We start from the raw sequence: 14,153 nt of genomic DNA on the forward strand, positions 1-14,153 counted from the left end.
TGGTAAATAATGAATAAAAACTTGCAATGGTGATGAAACTTTCTCTGTGTTCATACAAAAACTGATGTTCACAGATGTTTAACAATATGAGCAATGTGGAAGTGACTGCATTCATTTTAGCATTTATCATAACCTCAGACAGTATTTTAAACATCCATCCATCCATCGTCAGTAACCACTTATCCAGTTCAGGGTCGCGGTGGGTCCGGAGCCTAAACCAGTCAGATTGAATCCAGTCAGATTGATTGGTGCGTGCACACACAGCGGCTTCTCTCTCTTCTGAGAAAACAGCGTTTTCGCGTGTTTTGTTTTGTAAATCGCAGTGTTTTTGTACTTCTCCGATGCATGTTAATGTCGTGAAACACACACACAGCCGTGAATCCATGCTTGATATCGGCAGAAACTCACTTTCTGTTTCTTCACTTTCATATATTTATATACTTTAGTTTAATTGGATTTGGTCTATTTTGATAATGTTAAAACTTGGGGAGGAGAGTAACGTAAATTAAAACCGAAGCACCCTGAGGAAACCCACACGAACGCTGGGAGAACACACCAAACTCCTCACAGACAGTCACCCGAAGCGGGATTTGAGCCCACAACCTCTAGGTCCCTGGAGCTGTGTGACAGCAACACTACCAGCTGCATCACTGTGCCACACTACATATTTTAAACCTGGTCTTCATAAATTGATATTGTAACACATGTACCCTTAATCTGACCCTGTAACATGGAAACCATTTTATACAAAAACAGAATTAAGAGTAGTACAAACCTGAGCTCCTTTATTTTGCAGTGTGAATCTTTAAATAAAGGACATAGCTGCTCCACTTCTGTGTCTCCTTGTATTTTCCCACTCAGATCCAGAACTTTCAGTAATAAAGGATTTTTATTCAGTTTTTCTTTCAGGAAAGCACATGCTTCTTCTGCAGCCGGAGTCGTTAACAGCCTTCAGAGACAAAAAATTATATTTTCCACAATGGACTCTGTCACAGTAAGTATTTTTGAAAGAAACTGGGTATATGTACCAGACCTTAAACAACTAATGAGGCATTAACTGTGGTGTGCAGAAATTTGGTGGAAATTGGATTAGATGGGCCAGAGGTAAGAACTCCACTTTAGTTTAAAAAAATGGAATTAGAATTCAAACACAGACAGGTAAGAAAAGCTCATCTCAAAATTAATACCCAAATGCAAAGAAATGTAATTTTCTTCAAGAAATAAGTTATAATCATCTTTGGATAGTTATAGATGTACATAAATCTTACTGTTCAATCAAAACGATTTCTTTGCCGACTTTTAGGACATTATCTATTAAGATTAGGTTCACATAGATATTAAAACCTCGTGACTGAATTATTTGCCACTGCTCATGATCAGAGATTTTCCATCTCTGTAGACTTAATATCATAGACACCAAGAACTATAATATGTGTGTTGATTAATAAAAATGGCTAAGCTTTATCAAGCCTTGTAACCAATGATGTCAGGGGCCCTGTCACACTGGCAGAAATTAGTCTGTGGTGGGCAGATGGGAGGGGGTTGTGGGAAGACCATACAGAGGAAAGCAAGAATGTGATTGTGAACATGCTTCAAACAAGAGTAAGACAATACTTCATGTCCAGAACACAACTTAGTGATGAGTTTAAGGGGAACCACTGGCTGAGTATAGAGAGTAATTGATTTTATAAAGTAATGACTTACTTAAGTTTTTTCAGTTTACAGCACTGATCATCCAAGACCTGACTGAGCTTCTCCACTCCTGATTCTCCAGGATCATTCCCTCTGAGATCCAGTTCTCTCAGGTGTAATGAGGGCTTTGATTTCAGAGCTAAAGCCAGATCAGCATATCCTTCTTCTTTTACACTGCAGAATGAAAGTCTTCATGGAAAATAAAATTAGTTCTTGCATTAAACAGACAAAAATGATACAAACAAATCTTGGTGAAGCCTAAAAAATCCTACTGTAAAAGTACTTTTTACTGTTTATTATGTATTATTATGTAAATCAGAGATTTAGAAGATTATGTGACAGCTAAAGTTCCAGCCACAGTTTAAACCAAGAACATTGAAATATGTTAATTCAAATATGTCAAATAGGACTTTAAATAATTTTCAACTCACTTCAGTGTGTGCAATTTACAGACGTTTAGTAGAGGACAAAGATATTTCACTCCAGAGTTCCCGAGGTTATTCTCACTCAGCTCAAGCTCTATTAATGCTGGAGAATTTAATTTAAGTGCTGAAACCAGAGCAGTGCAGCTTTTCCCTGTAATATTGTTTTTGTTTACTCTGCAAAATAAAAAGTAGAATTTATTATAAGAATGAAATTAATTGAAAGAAATAATCACAATATGCAAAATTGTTATATTTCCACTGGATAATAGCATTATAAATGTTCATATTAATTTTTAAAACGATAGCTGAAATATAGATTTGTATACATACTTAATTGTTAAAGGTCTGCAGTGTAAATCCTCCAGAAGAGCAGTAAACTGCTTCATTTCTGAATCTCCTTGTATTTTACCACTTAGATCCAACTCTTTCAGAAGTAGGGGATTTGCTCCTAGGGTTTTAGTCAGACGAGCACAGACTTCCTCTGCAGTAGAACTGTTCAACAGTCTGCAGAAAATAAGACCAAAGACATCAACATAACTTTAATATTGACTTAATCTCTCACTCATATTAACTTCCAGTCCAATGTAAATACGTGTATCAGTCTGTGTTTGTGTGTTTTATAATAATCTTTACAATAATTCAACATCAAACTCTTTTAAAAAATGTTCTGATTCAGTAAATCACCTAATTGTTTTCAGTTTACAGTTTGGATCCTCTTGTAGATCAACAAGCTTCCTCACTCCTGATTCTCCAGGATCATTTCCTCTGAGATCCAGCTCTTTCAGCTGAGAAGAAGAGTTTGATTTCAGAGCTGAAGCCAGAGTGGAATAACCTTCCTCTTCCAGACTGCAGCTTGAAAGTCTGGAGAGAAAAAAATGTTGAATTAAGAAAAAAGCAATAGATTCATCTGTATCATGCATATAGATGTGTTTGTATATGCTTCATGTATAGTCCTAGCATTACAAATGAATAAAACAGTGAAAACTCACCCCAATTTCTGCAGTTTACAATCGTGATTGGCCAACAGTTTACAAAGCTCCTGCACTCCAGAGTTACTTAGTTTATTCTCACTCAGATCCAGCTCTATTAAATGTGTTGGATTTGAACAAAGGGCTGAAGCCAGATCTCCACAGTCTTTGTCTGTAACACTGCTTTTAACCAACCTGCAATCAAACAAATTTTGGGGAAGATATGTAATGCAAGTGTTTTCCAATTAAATGGAGTTAAAATGATCTGAAAAACACCAGTAGTCCCAGGCTCTCTTGATTTTTGTGTGTTTTTGTCAAAATATACTGTGAAAACACCAACATAGTAAAAGTAGGGACTCTAGTTTCAGCAATGTCATTGCACTCACCAAATACACTAAATATTCTACATGTTTTCTCCACCGTGTGGGGAGACTGTATTTACAAGTACACAAAGTATGTGAAACACAAAAGTACATCCATGTGGTGCAGTCTTTATATGTATGTGAGAAATAGTGCTTCTGTGTGGTGCAATTCCTGACAGTGGGAGAATGAGAAATGTAATGAATACATATGCCATCCTGTATGTGGTCATTGTAATCTCCAACTTCATTGTCAGGATAATTCTCTCTGTTCACTTGCCTACCTCTGTTGTGACCTCTGCTTATATTGGTGAGTATTGTTGAGTCTGTGAAGTCCCCTGATAATGAAACAACTGCCACTGTTCTAAGTAAAATTTAAAGTCTAAACACGTTAAAAGTACACACCTAAGTGTATTTGGTCTGCAGTGTAAATCCCCAAGCAGAGGAGAGATTTCATTCAATGCAAAGCCTCCTTGTATTTTCCCACTCAGATCCAGCTCTTTCAGCAGTAATGGGTTTGTTTCCAAAGTTTTAGTAAAAAAATCAAAGGCTTTCTCTGCACCATCACTTTTCAAAAGTCTGCCAAAAGAGAAACACATGCAAATCTGCTGATTTTTTTTAAAGATGCATTCTATTTCAACTGTTTGTTTATAACACTGTATTACAATCTCAGTCTGTGTACACACATTCAAATGCCTAATACATCCAATGCCTTACAACAGGCAATATTTAAAATATTAACAACACAGCTCCAAAAATAAAATGTTAAAAACAGGAGTCTGACAATAAGTCTGTAAGCAATGAATTACAATAGTTTAGTTATTATATTTTTGTAACATCTGTTATATGTCATAACTTTAAAATAATGTAATGAATGTGTTTTAGCAAAATATCTACCTTAGTGTTTTCAGTCTGTATTTTTGGTCCATCTGTAGATTGGTGAGAAGCTTCACTCCTGTTTCTCCAGGATCATTTCCTCTGAGATCCAGTTCTACTAGGTTTGATGAGGGGTTTGATTTCAGAGCTGAAGCCAGAGCTGTATAACCTTCCTCTGATACACCACAGTATGAAAGCCTAAAGAAAGGTCAAATATTTATAATTCTTTGCTTTCTGTATTGCTGAATACCTCAAAATCCCCTATAAAACCTTTCAAAACCTTCCCTTTGACTGATATTTCAAGACACAGTTTTAAATTATATAGCAGACCATATCAAGCTGGAATGCAAACCTCTAGTCAAGTGTTGGTAAGATTTTGCATTAAACAAATAAAAGTGTAAAATTTTTACATAAAAAAACAGACTTCTTAGAGTATTTTGCATTTCCTATGTTTCATTTAAAACACTGAAAATGGTCAATATGCAGATTTATTAAATGAGTTGTTTGGGCTTAATCTGTGGACTGGTGCTGCACAACACCAGGCCTGGAGCTGCACTAGTTTTCTGCACTATTTCGTTATTCAATTAATCCACTGTATTTTAAAATATACTAAAACTGGCTGAACTCACCTCAGTGTCTCCAGTTTACATTGTGGTCCCTGCAGTGCAGCAGAGAGCAGCTGTACTCCTTTGTCATGTAAAGTATTACGACTGAAATCCAGCACAGTCAGTATGCAGGAGTCTGAGCTGAGAGTTTTACACAGATTTGAGCAGCTTCTCTCTGTCAGGTTACAGTCACAGAGCCTGAAAGCACAATATGTGAGAGAGAAGAGTTTAGTAAATAACAATCTAGACATGAAATAGTCACCAGTGTCACAGTAAACCACAGTGAAAATTTCTGTTTTTTCGTGATATCATTTGAATGTTAAATACATAAATTTAAAACCTGAAGAAAGATACAGCTTTAACCAAAGTGGGAACAGTCCCTCAGGTGAAGCTCTGCTGCATTGCACTTAATGTGTACACAGTGCGATGCCCAACCTCTCCTCACCTTTCTAGTTTCACTCCCCAAGGACCCTCTAAACCAGGGGAGACCATGGAGAATGACTGCCATTCTTAAAATTTCCTCCAAAATGATTACAAATTATTTTATAAAAACCAAATTGTCGATTTGGTTTTCTTAAAGTCAACATTAATGACATAAAAATCCAGCATAATCATGTGTAAAATGGTCAAAAGCTTTATGTTATTGATTTCTTACACAAAAGGTTGCACTTTGACTGCATCAGTTTGTGAAATACCTGGGTATGGTAAATAATGAATAAAAACTTGCAATGGTGATGAAACTTTCTCTGTGTTCATACAAAAACTGATGTTCACAGATGTTTAACAATATGAGCAATGTGGAAGTGACTGCATTCATTTTAGCATTTATCATAACCTCAGACAGTATTTTAAACATCCATCCATCCATCGTCAGTAACCACTTATCCAGTTCAGGGTCGCGGTGGGTCCGGAGCCTAAACCAGTCAGATTGAATCCAGTCAGATTGATTGGTGCGTGCACACACAGCGGCTTCTCTCTCTTCTGAGAAAACAGCGTTTTCGCGTGTTTTGTTTTGTAAATCGCAGTGTTTTTGTACTTCTCCGATGCATGTTAATGTCGTGAAACACACACACAGCCGTGAATCCATGCTTGATATCGGCAGAAACTCACTTTCTGTTTCTTCACTTTCATATATTTATATACTTTAGTTTAATTGGATTTGGTCTATTTTGATAATGTTAAAACTTGGGGAGGAGAGTAACGTAAATTAAAACCGAAGCACCCTGAGGAAACCCACACGAACGCTGGGAGAACACACCAAACTCCTCACAGACAGTCACCCGAAGCGGGATTTGAGCCCACAACCTCTAGGTCCCTGGAGCTGTGTGACAGCAACACTACCAGCTGCATCACTGTGCCACACTACATATTTTAAACCTGGTCTTCATAAATTGATATTGTAACACATGTACCCTTAATCTGACCCTGTAACATGGAAACCATTTTATACAAAAACAGAATTAAGAGTAGTACAAACCTGAGCTCCTTTATTTTGCAGTGTGAATCTTTAAATAAAGGACATAGCTGCTCCACTTCTGTGTCTCCTTGTATTTTCCCACTCAGATCCAGAACTTTCAGTAATAAAGGATTTTTATTCAGTTTTTCTTTCAGGAAAGCACATGCTTCTTCTGCAGCCGGAGTCGTTAACAGCCTTCAGAGACAAAAAATTATATTTTCCACAATGGACTCTGTCACAGTAAGTATTTTTGAAAGAAACTGGGTATATGTACCAGACCTTAAACAACTAATGAGGCATTAACTGTGGTGTGCAGAAATTTGGTGGAAATTGGATTAGATGGGCCAGAGGTAAGAACTCCACTTTAGTTTAAAAAAATGGAATTAGAATTCAAACACAGACAGGTAAGAAAAGCTCATCTCAAAATTAATACCCAAATGCAAAGAAATGTAATTTTCTTCAAGAAATAAGTTATAATCATCTTTGGATAGTTATAGATGTACATAAATCTTACTGTTCAATCAAAACGATTTCTTTGCCGACTTTTAGGACATTATCTATTAAGATTAGGTTCACATAGATATTAAAACCTCGTGACTGAATTATTTGCCACTGCTCATGATCAGAGATTTTCCATCTCTGTAGACTTAATATCATAGACACCAAGAACTATAATATGTGTGTTGATTAATAAAAATGGCTAAGCTTTATCAAGCCTTGTAACCAATGATGTCAGGGGCCCTGTCACACTGGCAGAAATTAGTCTGTGGTGGGCAGATGGGAGGGGGTTGTGGGAAGACCATACAGAGGAAAGCAAGAATGTGATTGTGAACATGCTTCAAACAAGAGTAAGACAATACTTCATGTCCAGAACACAACTTAGTGATGAGTTTAAGGGGAACCACTGGCTGAGTATAGAGAGTAATTGATTTTATAAAGTAATGACTTACTTAAGTTTTTTCAGTTTACAGCACTGATCATCCAAGACCTGACTGAGCTTCTCCACTCCTGATTCTCCAGGATCATTCCCTCTGAGATCCAGTTCTCTCAGGTGTAATGAGGGCTTTGATTTCAGAGCTAAAGCCAGATCAGCATATCCTTCTTCTTTTACACTGCAGAATGAAAGTCTTCATGGAAAATAAAATTAGTTCTTGCATTAAACAGACAAAAATGATACAAACAAATCTTGGTGAAGCCTAAAAAATCCTACTGTAAAAGTACTTTTTACTGTTTATTATGTATTATTATGTAAATCAGAGATTTAGAAGATTATGTGACAGCTAAAGTTCCAGCCACAGTTTAAACCAAGAACATTGAAATATGTTAATTCAAATATGTCAAATAGGACTTTAAATAATTTTCAACTCACTTCAGTGTGTGCAATTTACAGACGTTTAGTAGAGGACAAAGATATTTCACTCCAGAGTTCCCGAGGTTATTCTCACTCAGCTCAAGCTCTATTAATGCTGGAGAATTTAATTTAAGTGCTGAAACCAGAGCAGTGCAGCTTTTCCCTGTAATATTGTTTTTGTTTACTCTGCAAAATAAAAAGTAGAATTTATTATAAGAATGAAATTAATTGAAAGAAATAATCACAATATGCAAAATTGTTATATTTCCACTGGATAATAGCATTATAAATGTTCATATTAATTTTTAAAACGATAGCTGAAATATAGATTTGTATACATACTTAATTGTTAAAGGTCTGCAGTGTAAATCCTCCAGAAGAGCAGTAAACTGCTTCATTTCTGAATCTCCTTGTATTTTACCACTTAGATCCAACTCTTTCAGAAGTAGGGGATTTGCTCCTAGGGTTTTAGTCAGACGAGCACAGACTTCCTCTGCAGTAGAACTGTTCAACAGTCTGCAGAAAATAAGACCAAAGACATCAACATAACTTTAAAATTGACTTAATCTCTCACTCATATTAACTTCCAGTCCAATGTAAATACGTGTATCAGTCTGTGTTTGTGTGTTTTATAATAATCTTTACAATAATTCAACATCAAACTCTTTTAAAAAATGTTCTGATTCAGTAAATCACCTAATTGTTTTCAGTTTACAGTTTGGATCCTCTTGTAGATCAACAAGCTTCCTCACTCCTGATTCTCCAGGATCATTTCCTCTGAGATCCAGCTCTTTCAGCTGAGAAGAAGAGTTTGATTTCAGAGCTGAAGCCAGAGTGGAATAACCTTCCTCTTCCAGACTGCAGCTTGAAAGTCTGGAGAGAAAAAAATGTTGAATTAAGAAAAAAGCAATAGATTCATCTGTATCATGCATATAGATGTGTTTGTATATGCTTCATGTATAGTCCTAGCATTACAAATGAATAAAACAGTGAAAACTCACCCCAATTTCTGCAGTTTACAATCGTGATTGGCCAACAGTTTACAAAGCTCCTGCACTCCAGAGTTACTTAGTTTATTCTCACTCAGATCCAGCTCTATTAAATGTGTGGGATTTGAACAAAGGGCTGAAGCCAGATCTCCACAGTCTTTGTCTGTAACACTGCTTTTAACCAACCTGCAATCAAACAAATTTTGGGGAAGATATGTAATGCAAGTGTTTTCCAATTAAATGGAGTTAAAATGATCTGAAAAACACCAGTAGTCCCAGGCTCTCTTGATTTTTGTGTGTTTTTGTCAAAATATACTGTGAAAACACCAACATAGTAAAAGTAGGGACTCTAGTTTCAGCAATGTCATTGCACTCACCAAATACACTAAATATTCTACATGTTTTCTCCACCATGTGGGGAGACTGTATTTACAAGTACACAAAGTATGTGAAACACAAAAGTACATCCATGTGGTGCAGTCTTTATATGTATGTGAGAAATAGTGCTTCTGTGTGGTGCAATTCCTGACAGTGGGAGAATGAGAAATGTAATGAATACATATGCCATCCTGTATGTGGTCATTGTATTCTCCAGCCTGGTCCCTGCTCTGACTTCATTGTCAGGATAATTCTCTCTGTTCACTTGCCTGCCTCTGTTATGACCTCTGCTTATATTGGTGAGTATTGATGAGTCTGTGAAGTCCCCTGATAAAGAAACAACTGCCACTGTTCTAAGTAAAATTTAAAGTCTAAACACGTTAAAAGTACACACCTAAGTGTATTTGGTCTGCAGTGTAAATCCCCAAGCAGAGGAGAGATTTCATTCAATGCAAAGCCTCCTTGTATTTTCCCACTCAGATCCAGCTCTTTCAGCAGTAATGGGTTTGTTTCCAAAGTTTTAGTCAAAAAATCAAAGGCTTTCTCTGCACCATCACTTTTCAAAAGTCTGCCAAAAGAGAAACACATGCAAATCTGCTGATTTTTTTAAAATATGCATTCTATTTCAGCTGTTTGTTTATAACACTGTATTACAATCTCAGTCTGTGTACACACATTCAAATGCCTAATACATCCAATGCCTTACAACAGGCAATATTTAAAATGTTAACAACACAGCTACAAAAATAAAATGTTAAAAACAGGAGTCTGACAATAAGTCTGTAAGCAATGAATTACAATAGTTTAGTTATTATATTTTTGTAACATCTGTTATATGCCATAACTTTAAAATAATGTAATGAATGTGTTTTAGCAAAATATCTACCTTAGTGTTTTCAGTCTGTATTTTTGGTCCATCTGTAGATTGGTGAGAAGCTTCACTCCTGTTTCTCCAGGATCATTTCCTCTGAGATCCAGTTCTACTAGGTTTGATGAGGGGTTTGATTTCAGAGCTGAAGCCAGAGCTGTATAACCTTCCTCTGATACACCACAGTATGAAAGCCTAAAGGAAGGTCAAATATTTATAATTCTTTGCTTTCTGTATTGCTGAATACCTCAAAATCCCCTATAAAACCTTTCAAAACCTTCCCTTTGACTGATATTTCAAGACACAGTTTTAAATTATATAGCAGACCATATCAAGCTGGAATGCAAACCTCTAGTCAAGTGTTGGTAAGATTTTACATTAAACAAATAAAAGTGTAAAATTTTTACATAAAAAAACAGACTTCTTAGAGTATTTTGCATTTCCTATGTTTCATTTAAAACACTGAAAATGGTCAATATGCAGATTTATTAAATGAGTTGTTTGGGCTTAATCTGTGGACTGGTGCTGCACAACACCAGGCCTGGAGCTGCGCTAGTTTTCTGCACTATTTCATTATTCAATTAATCCACTGTATTTTAAAATATACTAAAACTGGCTGAACTCACCTCAGTGTCTCCAGTTTACATTGTGGTCCCTGCAGTGCAGCAGAGAGCAGCTGTACTCCTTTGTCATGTAAAGTATTACGACTGAAATCCAGCACAGTCAGTATGCAGGAGTCTGAGCTGAGAGTTTTACACAGATTTGAGCAGCTTCTCTCTGTCAGGTTACAGTCACAGAGCCTGAAAGCACAATATGTGAGAGAGAAGAGTTTAGTAAATAACAATCTAGACATGAAATAGTCACCAGTGTCACAGTAAACCACAGTGAAAATTTCTGTTTTTTCGTGATATCATTTGAATGTTAAATACATAAATTTAAAACCTGAAGAAAGATACAGCTTTAACCAAAGTGGGAACAGTCCCTCAGGTGAAGCTCTGCTGCATTGCACTTAATGTGTACACAGTGCGATGCCCAACCTCTCCTCACCTTTCTAGTTTCACTCCCCAAGGACCCTCTAAACCAGGGGAGACCATGGAGAATGACTGCCATTCTTAAAATTTCCTCCAAAATGATTACAAATTATTTTATAAAAACCAAATTGTCGATTTGGTTTTCTTAAAGTCAACATTAATGACATAAAAATCCAGCATAATCATGTGTAAAATGGTCAAAAGCTTTATGTTATTGATTTCTTACACAAAAGGTTGCACTTTGACTGCATCAGTTTGTGAAATACCTGGGTATGGTAAATAATGAATAAAAACTTGCAATGGTGATGAAACTTTCTCTGTGTTCATACAAAAACTGATGTTCACAGATGTTTAACAATATGAGCAATGTGGAAGTGACTGCATTCATTTTAGCATTTATCATAACCTCAGACAGTATTTTAAACATCCATCCATCCATCGTCAGTAACCACTTATCCAGTTCAGGGTCGCGGTGGGTCCGGAGCCTAAACCAGTCAGATTGAATCCAGTCAGATTGATTGGTGCGTGCACACACAGCGGCTTCTCTCTCTTCTGAGAAAACAGCGTTTTCGCGTGTTTTGTTTTGTAAATCGCAGTGTTTTTGTACTTCTCCGATGCATGTTAATGTCGTGAAACACACACACAGCCGTGAATCCATGCTTGATATCGGCAGAAACTCACTTTCTGTTTCTTCACTTTCATATATTTATATACTTTAGTTTAATTGGATTTGGTCTAAGCGGGATTTGAGCCCACAACCTCTAGGTCCCTGGAGCTGTGTGACAGCAACACTACCAGCTGCACCACTGTGCCACACTACATATTTTAAACCTGGTCTTCATAAATTGATATTGTAACACATGTACCCTTAATCTGACCCTGTAACATGGAAACCATTTTATACAAAAACAGAATTAAGAGTAGTACAAACCTGAGCTCCTTTATTTTGCAGTGTGAATCTTTAAATAAAGGACATAGCTGCTCCACTTCTGTGTCTCCTTGTATTTTCCCACTCAGATCCAGAACTTTCAGTAATAAAGGATTTTTATTCAGTTTTTCTTTCAGGAAAGCACATGCTTCTTCTGCAGCCGGAGTCGTTAACAGCCTTCAGAGACAAAAAATTATATTTTCCACAATGGACTCTGTCACAGTAAGTATTTTTGAAAGAAACTGGGTATATGTACCAGACCTTAAACAACTAATGAGGCATTAACTGTGGTGTGCAGAAATTTGGTGGAAATTGGATTAGATGGGCCAGAGGTAAGAACTCCACTTTAGTTTAAAAAAATGGAATTAGAATTCAAACACAGACAGGTAAGAAAAGCTCATCTCAAAATTAATACCCAAATGCAAAGAAATGTAATTTTCTTCAAGAAATAAGTTATAATCATCTTTGGATAGTTATAGATGTACATAAATCTTACTGTTCAATCAAAACGATTTATTTGCCGACTTTTAGGACATTATCTATTAAGATTAGGTTCACATAGATATTAAAACCTCGTGACTGAATTATTTGCCACTGCTCATGATCAGAGATTTTCCATCTCTGTAGACTTAATATCATAGACACCAAGAACTCTATTATGTGTGTTGATTAATAAAAAAGGCTAAGCTTTTTCAAGCCTTGTAACCAATGATGTCAGGGGCCCTGTCACACTGGCAGAAATTAGTCTGTGGTGGGCAGATGGGAGGGGGTTGTGGGAAGACCATACAGAGGAAAGCAAGAATGTGATTGTGAACATGCTTCAAACAAGAGTAAGACAATACTTCATGTCCAGAACACAACTTAGTGATGAGTTTAAGGGGAACCACTGGCTGAGTATAGAGAGTAATTGATTTTATAAAGTAATGACTTACTTAAGTTTTTTCAGTTTACAGCACTGATCATCTAAGACCTGACTGAGCTTCTCCACTCCTGATTCTCCAGGATCATTCCCTCTGAGATCCAGTTCTGTCAGGTGTGATGAGGGCTTTGATTTCAGAGCTAAAGCCAGATCAGCATATCCTTCTTCTTTTACACTGCAAAATGAAAGTCTTCACAGAAAATAAAATTAGTTCTTTATCAATAAACAGACAAAAATGATACAAACAAATCTTGTTGAAGCCAAAAATTCCTACTATAATAGTACTTTTTACTGTTTATTATGTATTATTATGTAAATCAGAGATTTAGAAGATTATGTGACAGCTAAAGTTCCAGCCACAGTTTAAACCAAGAACATTGAAATATGTTAATTCAAATATGTCAAATAGGACTTTAAAGAATTTTCAACTCACCTCAGTGTTTGTAATTTACAGACGTTTAGTAGAGGACAAATCTGCTTCACTCCAGCGTTCCCGAGGTTATTCTCACTCAGATCAAGCTCTGTTAATGCTGGAGAATTTAATTTAAGTGCTGAAACCAGATCAGGACAGCTTTCCCCTGTAATATTGTTCCTGTTTATTCTGCAAATTAAAAGTGGAATTTATTTTAAGAATGAATTTAATTTAAACAAATAATCAGAAAAAGTGAATATAGTAAAAAGACAAACTATTCCAAATTGTTATATTTGCACTGGATAATGACATTTTAGAGTTTCATATTAATTTTTAAAACAATAGCTGAAATATAGATTTGTATACATACTTAATTGTTACAGGTCTGCAGTGTAAATCCTCCAGAAGAGCAGTAAGCTGCTTCATTTCTGAATCTCCATGTAATTTACCACTTAGATCCAGCTCTTTCAGAAGTAGGGGGTTTGCTCCTAGGGTTTTAGTCAGACGAGCACAGACTTCCTCTGCAGTAGAACTGTTCAACAATCTGCAGAAAATAAGACCAAAGACATCAACATAACTTTAATATTGACTTCGTCTCCCACTCATATTAAGTTCCAGACCAATATAAATATGTGTATCAGTCTGTGTTTGTGTGTTTTATAATAATCTTTACAATAATTCAACATCAAACTCTTTTAAAAAATGTCCTGGTTTAGTAAATCACCTAATTGTTTTCAGTTTACAGTTTGGATCTTCTTGTAGATCAGTAATCTTCTGCACTCCTGATTCTCCAGGATCATTTCCTCTGAGATCCAGCTCTTTCAGAAGTAGGGGGTTTGCTAGTAGACTTTCAGTCAGATGAGCACAGACTTGCTCTGCAGTAGAACTGTTCAACA

At 36.2% G+C, this 14,153-nt stretch overlaps 1 protein-coding gene across 1 annotated transcript in view; it reads right to left on the reverse strand.

Annotated features, from left to right (window-relative positions):
• LOC136668358 (uncharacterized) overlaps positions 1 to 14,153 on the reverse strand; it is a 55,440-nt gene that overhangs the window by 34,194 nt on the left and 7,093 nt on the right. The window contains exons 4-26 of the mRNA XM_066645837.1: positions 13,982 to 14,143; positions 13,628 to 13,801; positions 13,279 to 13,446; positions 12,859 to 13,035; positions 11,930 to 12,103; positions 10,594 to 10,767; positions 9,986 to 10,162; positions 9,494 to 9,667; positions 8,734 to 8,907; positions 8,429 to 8,605; positions 8,075 to 8,248; positions 7,751 to 7,918; positions 7,332 to 7,508; positions 6,403 to 6,576; positions 4,950 to 5,123; positions 4,342 to 4,518; positions 3,850 to 4,023; positions 3,107 to 3,280; positions 2,802 to 2,978; positions 2,448 to 2,621; positions 2,124 to 2,291; positions 1,705 to 1,881; positions 776 to 949 (exon numbers count right to left, since the gene is read on the reverse strand). Of these exons, the coding sequence (XP_066501934.1) occupies positions 776 to 949; positions 1,705 to 1,881; positions 2,124 to 2,291; positions 2,448 to 2,621; positions 2,802 to 2,978; positions 3,107 to 3,280; positions 3,850 to 4,023; positions 4,342 to 4,518; positions 4,950 to 5,123; positions 6,403 to 6,576; positions 7,332 to 7,508; positions 7,751 to 7,918; positions 8,075 to 8,248; positions 8,429 to 8,605; positions 8,734 to 8,907; positions 9,494 to 9,667; positions 9,986 to 10,162; positions 10,594 to 10,767; positions 11,930 to 12,103; positions 12,859 to 13,035; positions 13,279 to 13,446; positions 13,628 to 13,801; positions 13,982 to 14,143 (3,993 nt within the window). The remainder of the gene's footprint in view (positions 1 to 775; positions 950 to 1,704; positions 1,882 to 2,123; positions 2,292 to 2,447; positions 2,622 to 2,801; positions 2,979 to 3,106; positions 3,281 to 3,849; positions 4,024 to 4,341; positions 4,519 to 4,949; positions 5,124 to 6,402; positions 6,577 to 7,331; positions 7,509 to 7,750; positions 7,919 to 8,074; positions 8,249 to 8,428; positions 8,606 to 8,733; positions 8,908 to 9,493; positions 9,668 to 9,985; positions 10,163 to 10,593; positions 10,768 to 11,929; positions 12,104 to 12,858; positions 13,036 to 13,278; positions 13,447 to 13,627; positions 13,802 to 13,981; positions 14,144 to 14,153) is intronic.

Source organism: Hoplias malabaricus, chromosome 15 (genome assembly GCF_029633855.1).
Source record: "Hoplias malabaricus isolate fHopMal1 chromosome 15, fHopMal1.hap1, whole genome shotgun sequence".
In the NCBI taxonomy this organism is placed as follows: Eukaryota; Metazoa; Chordata; class Actinopteri; order Characiformes; family Erythrinidae; genus Hoplias; species Hoplias malabaricus.